The 20,156-nt window shown below is 46.7% G+C and overlaps 1 protein-coding gene and 1 non-coding gene across 4 annotated transcripts in view; one reads left to right on the forward strand and one right to left on the reverse strand.

Moving 5' to 3' along the window:
* Nucleotides 1-20,156, forward strand: part of SAMD12 (sterile alpha motif domain containing 12) — a 281,125-nt gene that overhangs the window by 22,264 nt on the left and 238,705 nt on the right. For all 3 annotated transcript variants that reach the window (XM_038745178.1, XM_038745175.1, XM_038745176.1), the window contains exon 2: nucleotides 16,671-16,849. In XM_038745178.1, the coding sequence (XP_038601106.1) occupies nucleotides 16,671-16,849 (179 nt within the window). The remainder of the gene's footprint in view (nucleotides 1-16,670; nucleotides 16,850-20,156) is intronic.
* LOC119927405 lies at nucleotides 7,586-7,721 on the reverse strand. Its single transcript, XR_005450412.1, has one exon. It is a non-coding gene; the product is annotated as a small nucleolar RNA SNORA7 (small nucleolar RNA).

A 20,156-nucleotide genomic window follows, 5' to 3' on the forward strand; every position in this document is an offset into this window, starting at 1 on the left:
ACTCCCACCCACAGTGTCCCTTCCCCCACTAAACCCCACCCCCTCAAAACCCTACCCAAAAATGCCCTACCCCTTCAAAATCCTCTCCCAACTTCCCTTCCAAGATAAAATGGTAATAATAATAATAACAATAATGGTGTTTGTTAAGCACTTACTAGGTGCCAAGCACTGTTCTAAGCACTGGGATAGATACAAGGTAATCAGGTCGTGCCACGTGGGGCTCACAGTCTTCATCCCCAGTTTACAGATGAGGTAACTGAGGCACAGAGAAGTTAAGTGACTTACCCAAAGTCACACAGCAGGCAAGTGGCAATAATAATAGTGGTATTTGTTAAGTGCTTACTGTATGCCAGGAACTGTACAAGACAGTGGGGCAGGTACAAGATAATAGTTGGGTTGGACACAGTCCTTGTCCCATATGGGTCTCACAGTCTTAATCCCCATTTTACAGACGAGGGAAGTGGGGGCCAGTGAAGGAAGTGACTTACTTGCCCAGAGTCACGCAGCGGAACCAGGATTAGTCCTTCTGACCCCCGGGTCCGTGCTCTAGCCACTAGGTCCCGCTGCTTCCATCAGCTCTTTTCACTGGACCCACGATGGGGCCGCGGTCCGTCGACAGGGACCGACCGAGGAAACGTTCACTCCTCCTACCCTCGCCTAGCGTGGAGCCGGAGAAACTGGTCCACCTCCAGCACTTTCTCTTCGTCCCATTCTCGTGCCCTAGCCATGGTCTGCACCGATCCCGGTGCAGAGTGGGGAACAAATGCCTCCTTTTCCTGAAGTTCCTTGCATCTCGGCATCATCAATCAATCAATCAATCGTATTTATTGAGCGCTTACTGTGTGCAGAGCACTGTACTAAACGCTTGGGAAGTACAAGTTGGCAACATATAGAGACAGTCCCTACCCAACGGGGGCTCACAGTCTAAAAGGGGGAGACAGAGAACAAAACCAAACATACTAACAAAATAAAATAGAATAGATAGGTACAGATAAAATAAATAAATAAATAAATAGAGTAATTAATAAGTACAAACATATATACATATATACAGGTGCCGTGGGGAAGGGAAGGAGGTAAGATGGGGGGATGGAGAGGGGAGGCAGGCAGGAGTGTCTGCGATGATCAGTATTGGGGGAATTTGCCGAAATGTCACCAAGCAGATGTTGACTGGGGCGAACGTGTTGGAAGAAGCCTTACTGAAGGGCCACACCTCCGCACTTGGAAATGTTAGACCCTTATATTTTGGGATTGTGGTATTTTGAGTGCAACCTTGCTGGCTCCTTTACTTAGAACTTTCCATCTGTTCTCTCTGTGGGGGCCAGGTATGTATGCGCGCGTGTGTGTGTGTGTGTGTGTGCATGCATGCGTGCACATTTGCACACTTGCACCAACAGCAGAGGTGAAGCAACATCATTTCATTCATTCATTCATTCAGTCGTTCAATACTGCGTGCAGAGCACTGTACCAAGCGCTTGGGAAGTACAAGTTGGCAACATCTAGAGACGGTCCCTACCCAACAGCGGGCTCACAGTCTAGAATTTGGTGAGGCAGTGTTGCCTAATGGTTAGAGCATGGGCCCGAGGGTCAGAAGAGCCACAGTTCTAATCCCAGCTCTGCCACTTGTCTGCTGTGTGACCTTGGGCAAATCACTTCACTTCCCTGGGCCTCAGTTACTTTATCTGTAAAACGGGGACCAAGACTGTGAAGCTCGTGTGGGACAGGAACTGTGTCCAACATGATTTGCTTGTATCCACCCCTGCACTTAGTCCAGTGAAGTAAGCGCTTAGCAAACAGCATAAAAAAGGGACCTGACTTCTAATAGTAATAATGGTGGTACTTGTTAAGCGCTTACTATGTGCAAAGCACTGTTCTAAGCGCTGGGGGAGATACAAGGTGATCAGGTTGTCCCACGTGGGGCTCACAGTCTTAATCCCCATTGTACAGATGAGGTAACTGAGGCACAGAGAAGTGAAGTGGCTTGCCCAAGGTCACACAGCTGACAAGTGGCAGAGCTGGGATTCGAACCCATGACCTCTGACTCCCAAGCCCGTGCTCTTTCCACTGAGCCACGCTGCTTCCCCTGATATTACTAATATTGTTGCTGGCCCTTGTTTGTTGTGTGACCTTGGGCAAGTCCCTCAACTTCTCTATGACTCAGTTATCTCTTCTGTAAAATGGGGATTAGCACTTGTTTGCATCCCCTCAGCACTTAGGTACATTTATGTTATTTATTAATTTATATTAATGTCTGCCTCCCCCTCTAGACTGTAAGCTCAGTTTGGGCAGGGAATGTGTCCGTTTATTGTTGTATCATAGCGTTTAATACGGTGCTCTTTCCACAGTGAGCACTCAATAAGTATGACTGAGTGAATAGGACTGTGAGCCCCATGTGGGTCATGGACTGTGTCCGACCTGATTAGGTTGTATTTAGCCTAGCGCTTAGTACAGTGCCTGGTACATAGTAAGTGCTTAACAAATACCCTAAAAAGGTGCCCCAGTGTGCCATCAACAGTCCTTCCTTGCGAACAGTTCCCCTTCATCCCTGTCCTCCCCTGTGCACCCAAGCTTCTCTGCTGGGTGGATGGGAATTCCTGGCTTCCAGGGTAGGGAACCTCGCCTCTCCTCGCTTAGCAGTCCTTCTGTCCATCTGTCAGCCAGGTGCAGGGGGCTTGGTGACTTGCTCACTGGCTTTTTGTGGACAGGGTGCCCTCAGTCTCCCCTGGTGATAACCAGTGGGCAGCCTGAGGGATATTGGCTTGGAATGGAGCCTCCTTGCCCCTCCGCCAATTCCCAGATCGTGGCCGTGGTGATGCCCGCATCCCCGCTCACCCGGATTCAGATCCCTTCATCCGCCTTCGAGGACCCAGACAGGACCGGCCGGCCTTAACCAAGCTGGGGTGTCTTGCGGCTGTTGAGCTCGGCAGTTAGCAGCAGGGTGGAGGTGGGAGCGGGGGCGGGAAGAGATTTTGTACATCCCCTGAGGCGGACTCTGCTTCCTCTGAGTCTGGCGTTCGTCATCTCACCCCATGAGCCAGTGAGGCGGAGTAATAGGCTTTCTGGAATCGAACCCTGGAGGCCCGCCTGGTGAGCCAAGCCTCGCCTTGCTTCTGGCCGCCGCTCCCCTGCCAGCACCGTCTGAGGTGGCACCGTCTGAGATGGTGCCGTCTGAGGCGTTGGTCTTGGGTGGGGACGGAGGCTTATTCCCCGGAGGGGGCTGCCTTAGTCAGAGCGCCCAACACCTCACCGGAGGAATAAATCTCCGGCCTAGAGGATGGAGTGTGGGCCTGCAAGTCAGAAAGACCTGGGTCCTGATCTCAGCCCTGCCAGTTGTCCGCTTGGACAAGTCACTTCACTTCTCTGGGTCTCAGTTCCCTCATCTGTCAAATGGGGATTAAGACTGTGAGCCCCACATGGGACAGGGACTGTGTCCAACCTGATTACCTCGCGTCCACCCCAGTGCTTAGAGCAGTGCCTGGCACACAGTAAGTGCTTAACAAATACCATATAAAAAATGAATAAAAAAGTAAGGGACGGGGTTGAATGCTGAATCCTAGCAGCCCCTCAGCCCAGCCTGTACTTTCTTTCACAAGCGGGCAGGTGGGTGGGAGCAGTGTGAACCATGACATCTTCCGGGACCTCTCCGGGGCCTGGCTCGGAGCAGGGAAGGACAGGAAGGAAGGAGGGTCTCAGGCAGTAGGGAATTAGCTCCACATGGGTTAGACGTGTCCTGCCAGTCTGCGAGGCAGGCAGTGTCTGAGCCGGCGGCTGGAAGGGCCTGCTCCCTCCGTGGTCCAGATGAGGAAGTGTGTCCTGCTGAGAGCAGTAAGGTTTGTGATGTTGTGTAGCTTTAGTCAGTACCCCTCGGGGATGGGGGGGGTCTCCCTGGGAACATCTCAAGGGCAGGGGGTGTGTAGCACTGAGCTCAGCCCCATTCAAGTGGAAATAGAGAAACAACGTGGCCTAATGGATAGAGCATGGGTCTGGGTGTCAGAAGGACCTGGGTTCTAATCCCAGCTCTGCCACTTGTCTGCTGTGTGACCCGGGATGAGTCACTTCATTTCTCTGGGCCTCAGTTCCCTCATCTGGAAAATGGTGATTCAGACTGTGAGCCCCATGAGGGACGGGGACCTTGTCCAACCTGATTATCCTGTATCTATCCCAGTGTTTAGAACAGTGCTTGGCACATATTAAGTGTTTAACAGATACCATAAAAAATAGATGAAAAGGTGCAGGGTAGAGTTTGTTCATTCTCTGAAGTGTCATCCGTCTCTGCCAGAAGAAACAATCAATCAGTCAGTGGTATTTAGGCCCCTTCATGTGCACCCTTCTTTCTTTGTCTGTGCTGCTTAGGTAGCAGAATTTCATAGCCTTAATCAGTCAGTCGTTCAATCAGTGGTATTTATCGAGCACTTCCTCTGTTCAGTGCATCGTACTAAGCGTTTGGGAGTGTACAATATAACAGAGTTGGTAGACACATTCTCTGCCAACAGCAGACTTATAGTGTATAGGGGGAGACAGACATTAATGTAAATAAATGACACATTACGTGGTGTACTCTCCCATTAAAAGTCTGGGTTATGTGTAAGTTTTTCCTAGGGCAGCCTAACTAAACTTGGTTTTATTCAGGTGTGCTGTTACTTCCCAAGTGCTGTCCTGACTCTGAGAAGTGTTTTAATAACCAGCTGCATGTCTTGTTTTGTATCCATACCTTCATGGAGCACTGTCATCGTTTTCAAGAGTAGCTCTTCTGGGGTGTGGGTCTCAAAGAAATAAGTGATTATCTGATATACTGTACAACAAATGCAAGTCATTTCAGTCTTGCCTGAAACATATCTTTCTGGAAAAAGTATGTGGGAGGTACAAAAAGGAATTCACGTTCCATCGACGCTTAATTATCCCAGCTAGTCAGTCTGTAACTTTGATAAGTCTTGCGCTTTTCCTTATTCCTTTGCTCCCTCATCTTTTTTAGCCTTCAGGTTGCATACTAGTCCTTGCACTTGAGGGTTAAAAGAGGGAAGAAAACTAAAAAATGGAATTCAGAGCATTAATTTAGCTGCTTGTCAATGTTGCTGGTAAAAATGTGGGTGGCAGGGCTTGGAGGAGGGGGTGAAACGGTGTCGCAGTTATCTGCCAACCTAGATTCCTTCTCTTTACATCCTTGATTATTTTCCCCCTAATTTGGGGGAAAGCATCGCAGTGAAACAGTTGCTGTTTACAGAGCCTAGATGGCAGTCATATTGAGAAGTGCCTGGAAAAATCTTAGAAAGATCATTTGTAGCAGCATATAATGAATGGCTAATCTTTTCCAGAGGATTTCCCTTGAAGTCTTTCTCTTTGTACCGGCTAAGATTGAGCCCAATAAGGAAAATGTTGCAATGTTTCAGAAGCATCTTTGATGTACAAAGCTAAGTATGGAAATAAAGCTCAAGTAATGTAGCTGGCAGGTTTACTGCTCTTGTAGCCCTTGAGACATCTTGCAGCAAGAGGATATGAAGCCAGCGGGATACAGAATGCTGGAAGATGAACTAGATTTTGGTTATTCAACAAGTGACTTGGGTTGTCTGGATTTATGCATGCCAAGGGCCTCGCACATGGTTTTGAGAGTGGGATCAAAGGAAAAAGAAAAGTATTTTTCAAGGCTGCCCCGCCTTTCCCACCCCTATTGGGTCTGACTTTGTTTCTGCGACATTTAATGTGGAAAAACCCAACATCATGTCATACTGCCCCGTTCTGGGAATATCAGGAACTCCTCCTGCAAACCAAACACAACCACTTTGGGAGGTAAGTTGAATTTCACCCGATTTTTCCAGTGTGCCACCCAAGTTTGAACCAGCCTACCTAGAGTCCTTAGGACATCCCAAGTCTCTAAGTACCTGCTGTGAAAGCCAGAAGTTGAAGAGTTATTCTTCTCTGGCCAAGCTGGAGCCCCAGTTAAGGTATGAGATGTGTTCATTGTGTTCAATTCTAGCCAAATTATTGAGACTTCATAACTGTGGTATTTGTTCAGCGCTGACTACGTGCCGGGCACTGTACTGAGTGTTTGAGTGGGTATAAGTAGATCAGGTTGGACACAATCCCTGTCCCACATGGGGCTCACAGTCTTAATCTCCATTTTACAAGTGAGGTAACCGAGGCACAGAGAATTCAAGTGACTTACCCAAGGTTACACAAGCAGACAAGTGGCGGAGCCGGGATCAGAGCCCAGATCCTCTGACTCCGAGGCCCGTGCTCTTTCCAGTAGGCCACGCTGCTTCTTGTGAGAGTCCCATGGGAAATTTCTTGCCCTTTACCCTTTGTCTTGTCTTACACTCTCGAGTCGTCTCCGACCCATAGCGACGCCATGGACACATCTCTCCCAGAACACCCCACCTCCATCTGCAACCGTTCTGGCAGCGGATCCATAATGTTTTCTCGGTAAAATTCCAGAAACGGTTTACCATTGCCTCCTTCCATACAGTCCACTTGAGTCTCCACCCTCGACGCTCTCCCGTGCTGCTGCTGCCCAGCACAGGTGAGTTTTGACTTGCGGCAGATTGTCTTCCGCTCCCTCGCCACTGCCCAAGCTAGGAGTGGAATGGGTAAGCCTATGCTTGACTCTCCCTCCCATAATCGACACTGGTAGAGTGCAGGAAACTCTCCAGGTGCGACCCTGAGAAGGGGGCTTGGGTTCAGTGAAAATCCCCACCATTATTGGAAAACCAGAGGAACGTGGCCAAGAGGAAAGAGTACAGATTGGTAGTTGGAGATTCCCGCAGCTGCTAGGTATATATCCGTAATTTCAATTGCTTCCCCTCCCTGTAATTTATTTTCATGTTTCATTCATTCATTGTCGTATTTATTGAGCTCTTTCTGTGTGCAGAGCACTGTACTAAGCACTTGGGAAGTACAAGTTGGCAACATATAGAGACGGTCCCTACCCAACAACGGGCTCACAGTCTAGAAGGGGGAGACAGACAACAAAACAAAACATGTGGACAGCTTTGCCTCCCCCTTAGACTGGAAGCCTCTCGAAGGCCGGGATTGTGTCCACCAACTGTTGTGTACTCTCCCAAGCACTTAGCACAGTGCTCTGCACACAGTAAGCAGTGAAAAAGTATTATTTATGGATCGATTAACCCGGGTTCTAATCCCTGCCCCATTATTGTCTGCCGTGTAACTCAGGCAAGTCACTTACCTACTTTGTGCCTCAGTTTCCTCATCTGTAAAATGGGAATTAAATCCTTTTGCCCCCTCCTGAATTATCGGTGACGTTGGTGGTAGTGGAATGCTAGGGGCTAAAAGTGTAGCCAGACTTGCGAGTTACTCTCAGAGTTCGGTTGTCAGTAAACATGTGGGCCAGTAAATATGTGGCTGTGACCTCGTTTTATGCTGCCGAGTCATTTCCGACCCATAGCGACACCACGGACACATCTCTCCCAGGACGCCCTGCTCTCCGTCTTCAATCGTTCTGGTAGTGGATCCATAGAGTTTTCTTGGTAAAAATGCAGAAGTGGTTTACCATTACCGCCTTCTGCACCGTAAACTCGAATCTCCACCCTCAACTCTCTCCCCTGCCGCTGCTGCCCAGCATAGGTGAGTTTTGACTTGTCGCAGATTGCCTGCCACTCGCTAGCCACTGCCCAAGCTAGGAATGGGATGGGTAGCCCTCTGCTTGACTCTCCCTCCCGTAGCCGAGACTGGTAGAGGACTGGAAACTCTCCAGGTGCAACTGAGAGCTCACCTCCTCCAGGAGGCCTTCCCAGACTGAGCCACCTCCTACCTCTTCCCCTCCCCATCCCCCCCACCTTACCTCCTTCCCCTCCCCACGGCACCTGTATATATGTTTGTACATATTTATTACTCTGTTAGAGAAGCAGCGTGGCTCAGCGGAAAGAGCCCGGGCTTTGGAGTCAGAGGTCATCGGTTCGAATCCCGGCTCCGCCACAAGTCTGCTGTGTGACCTTGGGCAAGTCACTTCATTTCTCCGAGCCTCAGTTCCCTCATCTGTAGAAATGGGGATTAAGACTGTGAGCCCCCCGTGGGACAACTACTTGATCACATTGTATCCCCCCCAGCGCTTAGAGCAGTGCTTTGCACATAGTAAGCACTTAACAAATGCCATTATTATTATTATTATTATTATTATTTTACTTGTACATATTTACTATTCTATTTATTTTATTTTGTTAATATGTTTGGTTTTGTTCTCTGTCTCCCCCTTCTAGACTGTGAGCCCACTGTTGGGTAGGAACCGTCTCTATATGTTGCCAACTTGTACTTCCCAAGCGCTTGGTACAGTGCTGTGCACACAGTAAGCGCTCAATAAATATGATTGAATGAATGAGCGAATGAACCTTGAGAGGGACAGCTCTGACCTGGTTATCCCAGCACTTAGCATCATATTTGGCACATATAGTAAGTGCTTAACAAACACCATAGTTATTATTCAAACGTCTCAAGCACAGGTCCTGCCAGTGTTTGAAGTATCCCTTTTGCCCCCCTTCCTTCCCACCCTAAAGGGAAGTCCTGAGAAGCCCAAGCAGTCCCAGTCAGACCTCTTGCTGAGAGAGCGAGACAGCATCATTCTCCGACAGCCTTGGGATTTGGCCAGATGGCAAGGGATCAGAAAGGAAACCCAACTGTGTTTCTCGTGGTCCTCCCTCTCAACAGCCTGCACAGTCAATCAGTGGTATTTATTGAGCGCTTATTGCGAGCAGAGTACTGTACTTAGCACTTGCGTTATTATAATGTAAAGTTGGTAGGCACATTCCCTGCCCATCGAGAGATACAGCATGGCCTAGTGGATAGAGCATGGGCCTGGGAATCAGAACGACCTGGGTTCTAATCCCGGCTTTGCCATTTGTCTGCTGTGTCATCTTGGGCAAGTAAATCGCTTCACTTCTCCGTGCCTCAGTTCCCTCATCTGTAATATGGGGGATTAAGACTGTGAACCCAATGTGGGACATGAGCAGTGTCCAACCTGATTGGCTCGTGTCTATCTGAGTGCTTAGTACGGGGCTTGGCACATAGAAAAGTGCTTATGAATACCATAAAAAAATGAGCTCACGGTGTAGAGGGAGTCAGTTGTATTTTCCTCAGCATCATCAGTGTTTCTCCCCACTCCAGTCCATACTCCGTTCTGCTACCTGGATCATTTTCCTTCAAAAACATCCAGACCATGTTTCCGCACTTCTCAAGAAACTCCAGTGATTGCCCATCCACCTCTGCATCAAACCAAAAATCGTCACCATCGGCTTTAAAGCACTCCATCACCTTGCCCCCTCCTACCTCACCAAACTACTCTCCTACTACAACCCAGCCCATAAATTTCGTTCATCTGATGCCAACCTTCCCACCATCACCTCCATCTCGTCTATCTCGCCACAGACCTCTCGCCCGCATCCTACCTCTGGTTTGGAGGGCCCTCCTTCCTCTTATCAGATAGATAATTGCTCTCCCTCACTTCAGAGCCTTATTGAAGGCACATCTCCTCCAAGAAGTCTTCCCTGAGTAAGCCCTCCTCTCTTCTTCTCCCACTCCCTTCTGCATTGCCCTGACTTGCTCCCTTCAGTCATCCTCCCATCCCCACAGCACGTATGTATACATTTGTATATATCTGTACTTTATTTCTATATATTAATCTCTGTCTCCCGTCTAGATTATGAGCTCACTGAGGGCAGAGAATGTGTCTATATTGTTATATTGTGTTCTCCCAAGCTCTCAGTACAGTGCTTTGTACACAGCGCTCAATAAATATGATTGAAAAATGAATCATTTTCAGAACAAAGGACAGTTCCACCATTGACCTGCTACTCCTAAGTTTTCCGTCTCCACCCTGAACAGGTGTAGAGAAGCTTCCTCCCTTTGCCTACCAGCCGCAGGAAAATTTATCCTCCAATTTATCGTGCTTTTACCGTCGTCCATAATTTGTGCTACATAAGGCGGTAACAGCACTTTGTGCTGCCTATGGATTCAGGTTTTGAGTTCTCAGATTTCCCATCTTCAGTTTGAGAGTCCAAGGGGCTTCACCCAGAGCCACGTGGATGCCAGATTTGTGGCAGGACTGTTAAATTCCTCTGGGATTTATCAGATCAGAGCAGGGGTGAGTAACCTGTAGCAATTGCAGGAATTATAGTCGGACTCCTGAATTATTGCTGGGGTTGGCCTTAACTTAGTGCTAGGGACTAAGATGTTCTCAGACCACTAAATTACCTTTGGAGTTTGAGTTTTGGTTAGGGAATTTGTTCAGGAATAATAACATTAGTAATTATCCTGGAGTTTAAGCACTTACGATGTGCCAAATGCTGACCTAAGCGCTGGGGTAGATACAAGATAATCAGGTTGGACATAGTCTCTGTCCCACCAGGATCTCACAGTCGGAGTAGGAGGGAGAATAGGTGTTGAATCCCCAGTTTGCAGATAAGGAAACTGAGACACAGAAAAGTGAAGTGATTTGCCCAAGGTCCCAAAGAAAGCGGCAGAGTCGGTTAAGAACCCAACTTCTCTGACTTGAGTGTTAGTATACAGTAAGTGCTAGCAAAAATACACAATAATCACATGACATGCAATCCCTAGTCCCCTGGGACCTGCAGTCTTTAATGAGGGAAAATGAATGAGAATAAATAAGAATCTAACAATACAGTACACATTGAATGTTTGGAAATAACATTGTTAGAAGAAGTAGCTAAATCAGTGCTTAGGGACTGGGAGCAATTCTCAAGATTCCTATTGTGCCAGGCAGGAATGTTCATCAATCAATCAGTGGTATTTATTGAGCAGTGACTGTGTGCAGAGCACTGTGCTAAGCACTTGGAAGAGTAAATACAGCAGCATTGATAGACACGTTCCCTGCTCCCTTGAACTAGGGGTTGCTAGACCCTGGGTTATTGGATTCTGAAGTAATAATAATAATGATGATGGCATTTATTAAGCGCTTACTATGTGCAAAGCACTGTTCTAAGCGTTGGGGAGGTGGTGATCAGGTTGTCCCACAGGGGGCTCACAGTCTTCATCCCCATTTGACAGATGAGGTAACTGAGGCACAGAGAAGTTAAGTGACTTGCCCAAAGTCACACAGCTGACAATTGGCAGAGCTGGGAGTACTGCAAGATGGAGATGCAGAGATCATAATAATAATAATAATAATAACAGTAATAATGGTATTTGTTAAGCACTTACTATATGCCAGGCACTGAAGTAAGTGCTGGTGTGGATACATGCAAATTGGGTTGGACACGGGCCCTGTCCCAGGTAGCGTTCAAGGTCTTATTCCCCATTTTACAGAGGCACAGAGAAGTGAGGTGATTTGCCCAAGGACATACAATACAGTTAAGCAAGGATTTGCCTTTATAATACTACTGCTACAGGGAGTGTACACACAGTTAGGAGAATAGGTCATAAAGAGTTGCATATAAAGGAAGAATACTACCACAGCGGCTTCCTTCTGTCTTAAGGGAGCTCCGGGTTCTCAAGGAGATGGTTTGCTTTCATACTGTTTCAAGTTGCCTGGTGTCAGCTGCAGCATTTCTGGCCCCAAGACGGAGGCCCAACTTCCTAGAGCTCTCTGTGACCGGCCTTATATACCATTTGACTGTCCAGCGTATGTGTGCAACTCCAAGACCTATTAATTGATAAACATCTCTCCCTGCGCTGGGCCCATTGACTGTCTGCAGGACAGATAAGTGCTTTTGCGTAAGGCCACAAATCAAAGGCACAACACCCCACGTTCTTCTGGCTAACCCTACATTTTCCTCCTCAAATACCATGTTTTTGCGAGGCTGCCCATGAGCTTACAATGTTTTAAATGCTAGGCAGTCTCTCTTGAGAAGCAGAGGGGGTCACAGGGGAGTGGGCTTTAGACTCGTGGTGGTTGTTGGAAGCCGGGAAACCACAGGCGAAAACCTTCCCATCTCCATTGTTACACCGTACTCTCCCAAGTGTGTGGTACAGTGCTCTGCACACAGTAAGCGCTCAATAAATACGATTGACTTACTGATTGACTGACTTAACTGGCATCCCATAGGCTGAGGGAGTGTTAGGTGTCACCCAGATCATGGATCCAGCTGGTCCGGGATCTAAATTAAAACCCACTCAACAAAGGCGCGATGGTTAGAGCTGCTAATGGGTGGAACCATTTCTTTTCTTTCCCTTGATGTTTTGAGTGGTGGAGGGGTGAGGGGGGGTGGAGAACCCTTCCTAATGGGGGAAACCAAGTTGTTGTCTATTTGCAGCCGTCCATTGGTGGTAGGGTGGATCATCTCCATGGAAACGGTCCCTCTGAGCCATCAGAGGGCATTGTAGGACCAGATGAGAGAGTGTGCCAAGCCACCACTGAAAAACAGTTCCAGCAAGTTCCCCGTCTGATAAACGTGAGCCCCCTTCTAGACTATTTATTTTATTTTGTTAGTATGTTTGGTTTTGTTCTCTGTCTCCCCCTTTTAGACTGTGAGCCCACTGTTGGGTAGGGACTGTCTCTATATGTTGCCAATTTGTACTTCCCAAGCGCTTAGTACAGTGCTCTGCACACAGTAAGCGCTCAATAAATACGATTGATGGTGATGATGATGATGATGACTGTGAACCCGATGTTGGGGAGGGACCATTTCTATATGTTGCCAACTTGTACTTCCCAAGCGCTTAGTACAGTGCTCTGCACACAGTAAGTGCTCAATAAATACGATTGAATGAATGAACCGTCACTGTCTGAGCAATGCTCACCCTATATGGCCAGAGGACAGCAACAGTGGTGCCCACTCTGTTTTAACTTAAACCTCATGAAGCAGTGTGGCCTAGTGAATGGAGCACAGCCTTGGAGTCAGAAGGACCTGGGTTCTAATCCCGGCTCTGCCACTTGCCTGCTGTGGAACCTTGGGCAAGTCACTTCACCTTTCTGGGCCTCAGTTACCTCATCTGGAAAATGAGGATTAAGACTGTGAGCCCCAAGTGGGACAGGGACTGTGTCCAACCTGATTACCTGGTATCTACTCCAGCACTTAGAACAGTGCCTGGCACATAGTAAGCGCTTAATGAATACCATTAAAAAAAAAAACAAAAGAAAGCAAAAAAAAAAACCCCTCTGTCACGCCATGATATAGACATTCATTCAGTCATATTTATTGAGCGTTTATTGTGTGCAGAGCACTGTACTAAGCGCTTGGGAAGTACAAGTTGGCAACATATAGAGACGGTCCCTACCCAACAGTGGGCTCATCTTGGACAAGTCATGTCACTTCTTTCTGCTTCACTTTTCTTATTTGTGAAATGGAGAATCAGTAACCATTCTCTCTCCTACTTAGACTGTGAGCCCCATGTGGGACAGGGACATGATTATCTTGTATCTACCCCAGAACTTAGAACAGTGATTGATACATGGTAAATGCTTAACAAATATAATCATTATGGCATTTGTTAAGTGCTTACCATATGCCAAGTACTGAACTAAGCGCTGAAGTAGATACAGAATAATCAGTTCCCACATGAGGCTCACAAAGTAGAAGGGAAAACCGATATTGAATCCCCATTCTAAATAGGAGGGAACTGAGGCATAGAGAAATGAAGTAATCTGCCTAAGATCATACAGCAGGAAAGTGGCAGAGCCAGAATTGGAACCCAGGGCCTCTGACTCTTTTCTCTAGGTCATGCTGCTTCTCATTTTTCATGTCTCAGTTTCCTCATCTGTGAAATGGAAAGTCATTGCCTGTTCTCCCTCCTAGTTAGACTGTGACTCCCCTGTGAGTCCTGTCCCCTGAGGGACAGGGACTGTGTCCAACCCAATCATCTCGTATCTGCTCCAGAATGTAGAGCAGTGCTTGGAACATACTAAGCACTTAACAAATGTAATGATAATAAGCCAGCTCTCTTCCTCCCTTCAAAGCCCTACTGAGAGCTCACCTCCTCCAAGAGGCCTTCCCAGACTGAGCCCCCTTTTTCCTCTCCTCCTCCCCACCCCCCCACCCTACCTCCTTCCCCTCTCCACAGCACCTGTATATATGTTTGTACAGATTTATTACTCTATTTTACTTGTACATATTTACTATTCTATTTATTTTGTTAATGATGTGCATTTAGCTTTAATTCTATTTGTTTGTCAGAATTAAAGCTCTATTTCTTTTACTTGTACATATTTACTATTCTATTTATTTTGTTAATGATGTGCATTTAGCTTTAATTCTATTTGTTCTGACGACTTGACACCTGTCCATAGTTTTGTTTTGTTGTTTGCCTCCCTCTTCTAGACTGTGAGCCCATTGTTGGGTAGGGACCGTCTCTGTATGTTGCCAGCTTGTACTTCCCAAGCACTTAGTACAGTGCTCTGCACACAGTAAGAGATAAATGCGATTGAATGAATGAATGAATAATAATAATAATAGGGTAGTGTGTAATGTTGGAGCAGCCCTGTGAAGTGTGTTACATTTCCTCCACTGAGGAAAGAGGGGAACCCACCGAGCTAAATCTTTTCATATCCTGGTGAGGAAACAAAAACAGGGTCACCAGCCTCTTAGCCTGTTGCTGTAATGGTAGAGTCAGGCTGTGATCTTGAGGTGGTTGACTCTTATTCTGGTCCTAAAGCAATGACTTCTCTTCCATTATATTGACGTCAGTTATTGAACTCTTCTTTTGTTCAGCAAGCGTGTCTCTCTGTTTGGAGAACTCGGCCCTTTATGGACAAACTCTGAAACTATCTGAGCCTGTTGAGCTGCAGTTACTATCAATTTTTGTTTTTGTTTGGAAAACCACAGTTTTCTCTCTGGAAATGTTAGTGAGACCCAGTGGGAAGGAAGCACTGCCTTTGAGGTGAAGTCTTGAGGGCAAAGATATTCTCTGTCTTCATCCTGTCATACAGGATGGAGACTGTATGGCCTGATTATCTTGAATCTACCCCGTGCTTAGTACTGTACTCGGAACTTAGTAGGCATTTTTAAAGCACCACCAACCCCTTGTCCACATCCTCCGTCTGGCCTGGAAGTCCCTCTCCCTTCATATCTGGTAGACCACCACTTACCCCACCTTCAAAACCCTACAAAAATCACATTTCTTCCAAAGATTCTTCCGTGATTAAACTCTTTATTTCCCCTACTTCCTCTCCCTTCTGCGTCCTCTATGCACTTGAGTTCTGTACTCCTTAAGCACTTGATATTCAGCCCCACAGTTCTTGTGCACATAGAATAATAATATTATTTGGTAAATGCTTACTATGTGCCAAGCACTTTTCTAAGTGCTGAGGTAGATACAGGTTATCAGTTTGAACCCAGTCCCTGGCCCACATGAGGCTCACAGTCTTAATCCTCATTTTACAGTTGAAGTAACTGAGGCCCAGAGAAGTGAAGTGACTTGCCCAAGGTCACACAGCAGTTATGTGGTGGAGTCAGGATTAGAACTCAGGTCTTTCTGACTCCAAGGCTCATGCTCTATCCTCTAAGCCACACCACTTACCTTATACCCTGCTATTTCCCCTGTCAGTGTTTTATTTTCAGATATCCTCTTCTAGACTATACATACCTTGTGGACAGGGATCGTGTCTTCCAACTTTGTTGTATAGTACTCTCCTATGTGTGTACTACAGCACTCTGCACACAATAAGTGCTCAGTAAGTACCATTGATTGAAAATAAGTGTTTAAGTGCTGAAGATTGCCACTGTGTTTGATGAGTTGGGGTGCTCGGGAAGACTTTGTAGGAGCAGGAGGTGTTTTAGGAGGGTATTGGATGAGGGGAACACGACATGTCTGTGGGATTTGGGGAGGAAGAGAGTCGTTAGCTGGGGGAGCAGCTTGGATGAGAGAGTGGAGGTGGGAGAGGTGAGAGTGAGGTACAGTTTTGAGAGACACGGAGGGAGTGAACCGAAGAGTAGCGTTTGAAGACGGTGGATGTGTAAGATAGGACCAGTTGGTGGAGAGTCTTGGGAAGTTGGATGTGGAGGGACACCAGAAGCTCTGGAGAATTTTGAGGAGTGGAGCGATGTGTTCCAAGGAGATGATCCATGCAGCAGTGTAGATTGAAGTGGGGGAGATTGGAGGCAGGGAGACCAATGAGGAGGTCAGTGCAATACCCTAGACTGTAAGCTTGTTGTGGGCAGGGGATGTATCTTCTAGCCTCTGTTGTATCGTACTCCTCCAAGCATTCTAGTACAGTGCTCTGCACACATTAAGCACTCTGTAAATACCATCGACTGATTGATCTGACTAGACCGTAGACTTGCTTGGTGGGGCAAGAAGGCGTGCGGAAGAGATTGGGGAGGATAAACCAGCAGAATTTGGCATAGATGATGAGCTGTGTTTGGGGCAGGAATCATCTATGAGCTGTTTGTTCACAGTAAGCACTCAATAAAGTGAGATCTGTTTCTAAATAAATTGAAAACAAGCGTGGTCATGTGGAAAGAGCACGGGCCTGGGAATCAAAGGACCCGTGTTCTAGTCCCAGCTTTGACACTTTTCTGCTATGCAATCTTGTGCAAGTCACTTAACTTCTTGGTGCCTCGGGTCCTCCTTTGTAAAGTGGGGATTATGAGCATGAGCCCTATGTGAGATAGGGACTCCGTCCAACGTGATTATCTTGTACCTACTCCAATGCTTAGTCTAGTGCCTCGCACTGCATGAGCACTTAACAAATACCATTAAAAATAAATATAATGACTTAGTAGGTTTTTCTCAGTGTGATGTGTTTTCTGAACCTCTGTGGTCTTTTACCCCAGCTATCCATTGCAGCCTGAATCCAAATGGCATCGATCACTCCGTCTGTGCCGAAGGGATTAACCTGCCCATCGAAGAGCAAGGCGGGGAATCTCAGTTGGGTCAAAACGAAAATCCCCTGAAGGTGTGCGACTCCAGAGGGACACCCAAGAAACAGCAGGCGGAACCAGAGGCGTCTAAGGTAGGGAGGAGTCGCCCTTATGATGACGTGTACTCTGGCTAAGGGTTTTCAAGTACGTTACAAGGAACCACAAAACCTGTTTGTGGTGACTCAGAAAAATGGCGTTTCATCAATGGGGCGGTGAATGCCAGTCGTCTTAGATGACTCCCGTTGTTATGCAGTAATTAGTTTTAGTATTTCCTTCTGTGCCAAGGGGTTGCCGGTTATTGTACCGATCAGAGGCTGTTGCTATAGCATTTTCTATCCAAAAGTCGATGAGTAATGAATAACGCGGTGTAGAAGTTACCGCGAGAGTTCGTTTCTTGCTGGTGGTAAAAGTGGTAGAGAGAAACCCATCCAGGCGCGATTTTTGAGCTGAATGGAAGTGCCCCAAACGGATTGGTTTTGGAGGATTGAGTGGAAATAAGAAGTAGAAGTAGAATCTGGGGTACCATTTAATCATATCCGGATCGGTCGTCCAGGCTGTACAATTTGGGAGAGAAAATGAGTCTTCTAAGGGCCTCTGCAGATGAAAGATAAATAGTCTTCCCTGAGAGAGGTCTGTTAAAGAGAATCTGAAATGGACCGGAAAGTGGAGTGAAAAATTCAAATGAATATATTAGCTATTGATTGGGCCTTTGTAAAATTTTAATTCAATTTTTAATTACATGGATCCTGATCCCATCTACTCTGTCGGCAAAGTGGGCTAGCGACGTGCGGGAACGTTTGATCATGGCCTGAGCAAAGACGGCTTAGGCGGGAGTTATTTTCGACAGCTGATGATAGCTCCTTGAGTAGCGCCGTAAGATCCTTGCAGTTCTAATATTTTGAGGGGTTAAGGGGGTCCTTCCAGAGAGTATTTGTGTTACCTTGTTGTCAAGTGGGGTGGTCTGGTGGAGAGAGCACAGGCTAGGGAGTCAGAAGGACCTGGGTTCTAATCTAGGCTCTGCCAATTGCTTGTTGTGTGACCTTGGGTGAGTCACTCACTTCTGTGTGCCTCATTTCCTCAAATGTACAATGGGGATACCTGTTCTCCCTCTTACTTAGACTGCGAGCTCTATGTGGGACAGGGGCTGTGTCCAACCTAATTAAATTATACCTACTCCAGTGATTAGAACAGTGTTTGACACATAGTATATATGTGTCATATATGTTGTATACATATATGTTGCCAACTTGTACTTCCCAAGCGCTTAGTACAGTGCTCTGCACACAGTAAGCACTCAATAAATACGATTGATGATGATGATGAGGAGGATAGTAGAGAAGCAGCGTGGCTCAGTGGAAAGAGCCCGGGCTTTGGAGTCAGAGGTCGTGGGTTCAAATCCCAGCTCTGCCAATTGTCAGCTGTGTGACTTTAGGCAAGTCACTTCACTTCTCTGGGCCTCAGTTCCCTCATCTGTAAAATGGGAATTAAGACTGAGCCCCTCGTGGAACAAACTGATCACCTTATATTCCCTCGGCTCTTGGAACAGTGCTTTGCACATAGTAAGCGCTTAAATATCCTCATTATTATTATTGTTATAGTAAGCACTTAACAAATACTATAATAAAAACATTCCTTATTCACAAGCCTAAGAAATGGAAACATGAGGCCAACACTTTGCCCCAGGAATGGTATGATTTTGGAAACCTGTGCTACACTTTAGGCTCTGGTAGCCCAACCTCAGAGAATCGAAAAGCCGTCAGATGAATGGGGAAGAGCTGGCATTCGGCAGTGCCTGGAATTCCGGCAGTCTGAAGGGGCTTATCCTTAGAGGAGCCAGAGCAGAGGATCTCCTGCTTGATTTGGATGTCGCAAGGTCCAGAGCCTTCATACTTAAACACTTAGTACAGTGCTCTGCACACAGTAAGCGCTCAATAAATACGATTGAATGAATGCAGATACAGAGCATCCCAGCATGGCTGCTGGCTGCGTATACGATGACTGGTCTTTCCCGAGAGCAAAATCAACTCATTTTGTATCTTTCTCCTGGTGGGGTTGGGGGTGGTGGAGGGGGAAGGAGAGAAAGAAAGAAAGGAAGAGAGGGGGAGGGATGAGGAGAGGGGAAAAAGATGAGAGAGAGAGAAAGTGAAAGGGATGGGCATACACACAGGTGGGGCAGGGGCAGGGAGGTGTTTCTTCAGTAAATAGCCCATCTCTTGGTGGCATCAACATAAGAAAACCTTTGATCTACCAGCCCTGAAAGTCAACTCTAGCCTCGCCTCGTTGGCATTTATCTTCACCAACTGGCCATACCTTCGCATCGTAAATCATTTCATTCCCACGGGGCATAAGGAGATTTTAGAAGTCAAAATCTCACTCTTCTACAGCTCACAATCCAACCTGAACCGAGATGAAGCGTGGCCTAGTGGAAAGAGCACAGGCCTGGGAGTTAGAATCACCTGGGGTCTAATCCTGGCTCCCATTTGTCCGCTGTGTGACCTTGGGCGTGTCACTTAACTTTTCCGTGTTTCATCTGTAAAGTGAGGATTAAGACTGTGGGACATGGATTTTGTCCAACCTGATTAGCTTGTATCTACCCCAGTACCTACTATAGTGTCTGGCACATAGTAAGTGCTTAACAAGTACTGTAAAAAAGATAGCCAAAGAAAGTACTGAAATAAAACAGTAGATGTGATTGGTCTTGTGTTCAGAATGCCTTGGCTGTGAGTGGAAAGGCTGCTTTGTAATGAGCAGTTCCTGTCTTATCAGTTACATAATAGTGATAATATTGGTAATAATGGCACTTATATTTACTAACGTCCACGTGGGACAACCTGATCACCTTGTATCCTCCCAGCGCTTAGAACAGTGTTTTACACATAGTAAGCACTTAACAAATACCATCATTATTATTATTATTATTATACACCACAACCTGTTCTAAACATTCCGGGAAGTAGAAATCAGTCAATCAATCGTATTTATTGAGCACTTTCTGTGTGCAGAGCATTGTACTAAGCGCCTGAGAGAGTATAACATAACACTCTAACAGAAATACTTCCTGCCCACAATGAGTTTACAGTCTAGAGAGAATAATCAGATTGGATTAGCGTTTAGTACATTGCTTTGCACACAATAAAGACTCAATAAATACCATTGAGTGATGCAGTCCCTGTCCCTTAGTAGGCAAGGGAAGGAGATAAAGTATTTGAACTCAGTTTTACAGATGAAGAAACTGAGCCCAGAGAAGCGATGTGCCTTGCCCAAGTTCACCCAGCAGGCAGGTGACAGAGCCAGAATTAGAACCCAGGTCTCCTGACTCTCTGACCTGTGCTCTTTCTGCTAGGGCCTGCTGCCTCTCTAGAAGTAGTCCATGTCAATAATATGCAAAAATAACATAGA

This window comes from Tachyglossus aculeatus, chromosome 4 (assembly GCF_015852505.1).
Source record: "Tachyglossus aculeatus isolate mTacAcu1 chromosome 4, mTacAcu1.pri, whole genome shotgun sequence".
In the NCBI taxonomy this organism is placed as follows: domain Eukaryota; kingdom Metazoa; phylum Chordata; class Mammalia; order Monotremata; family Tachyglossidae; genus Tachyglossus; species Tachyglossus aculeatus.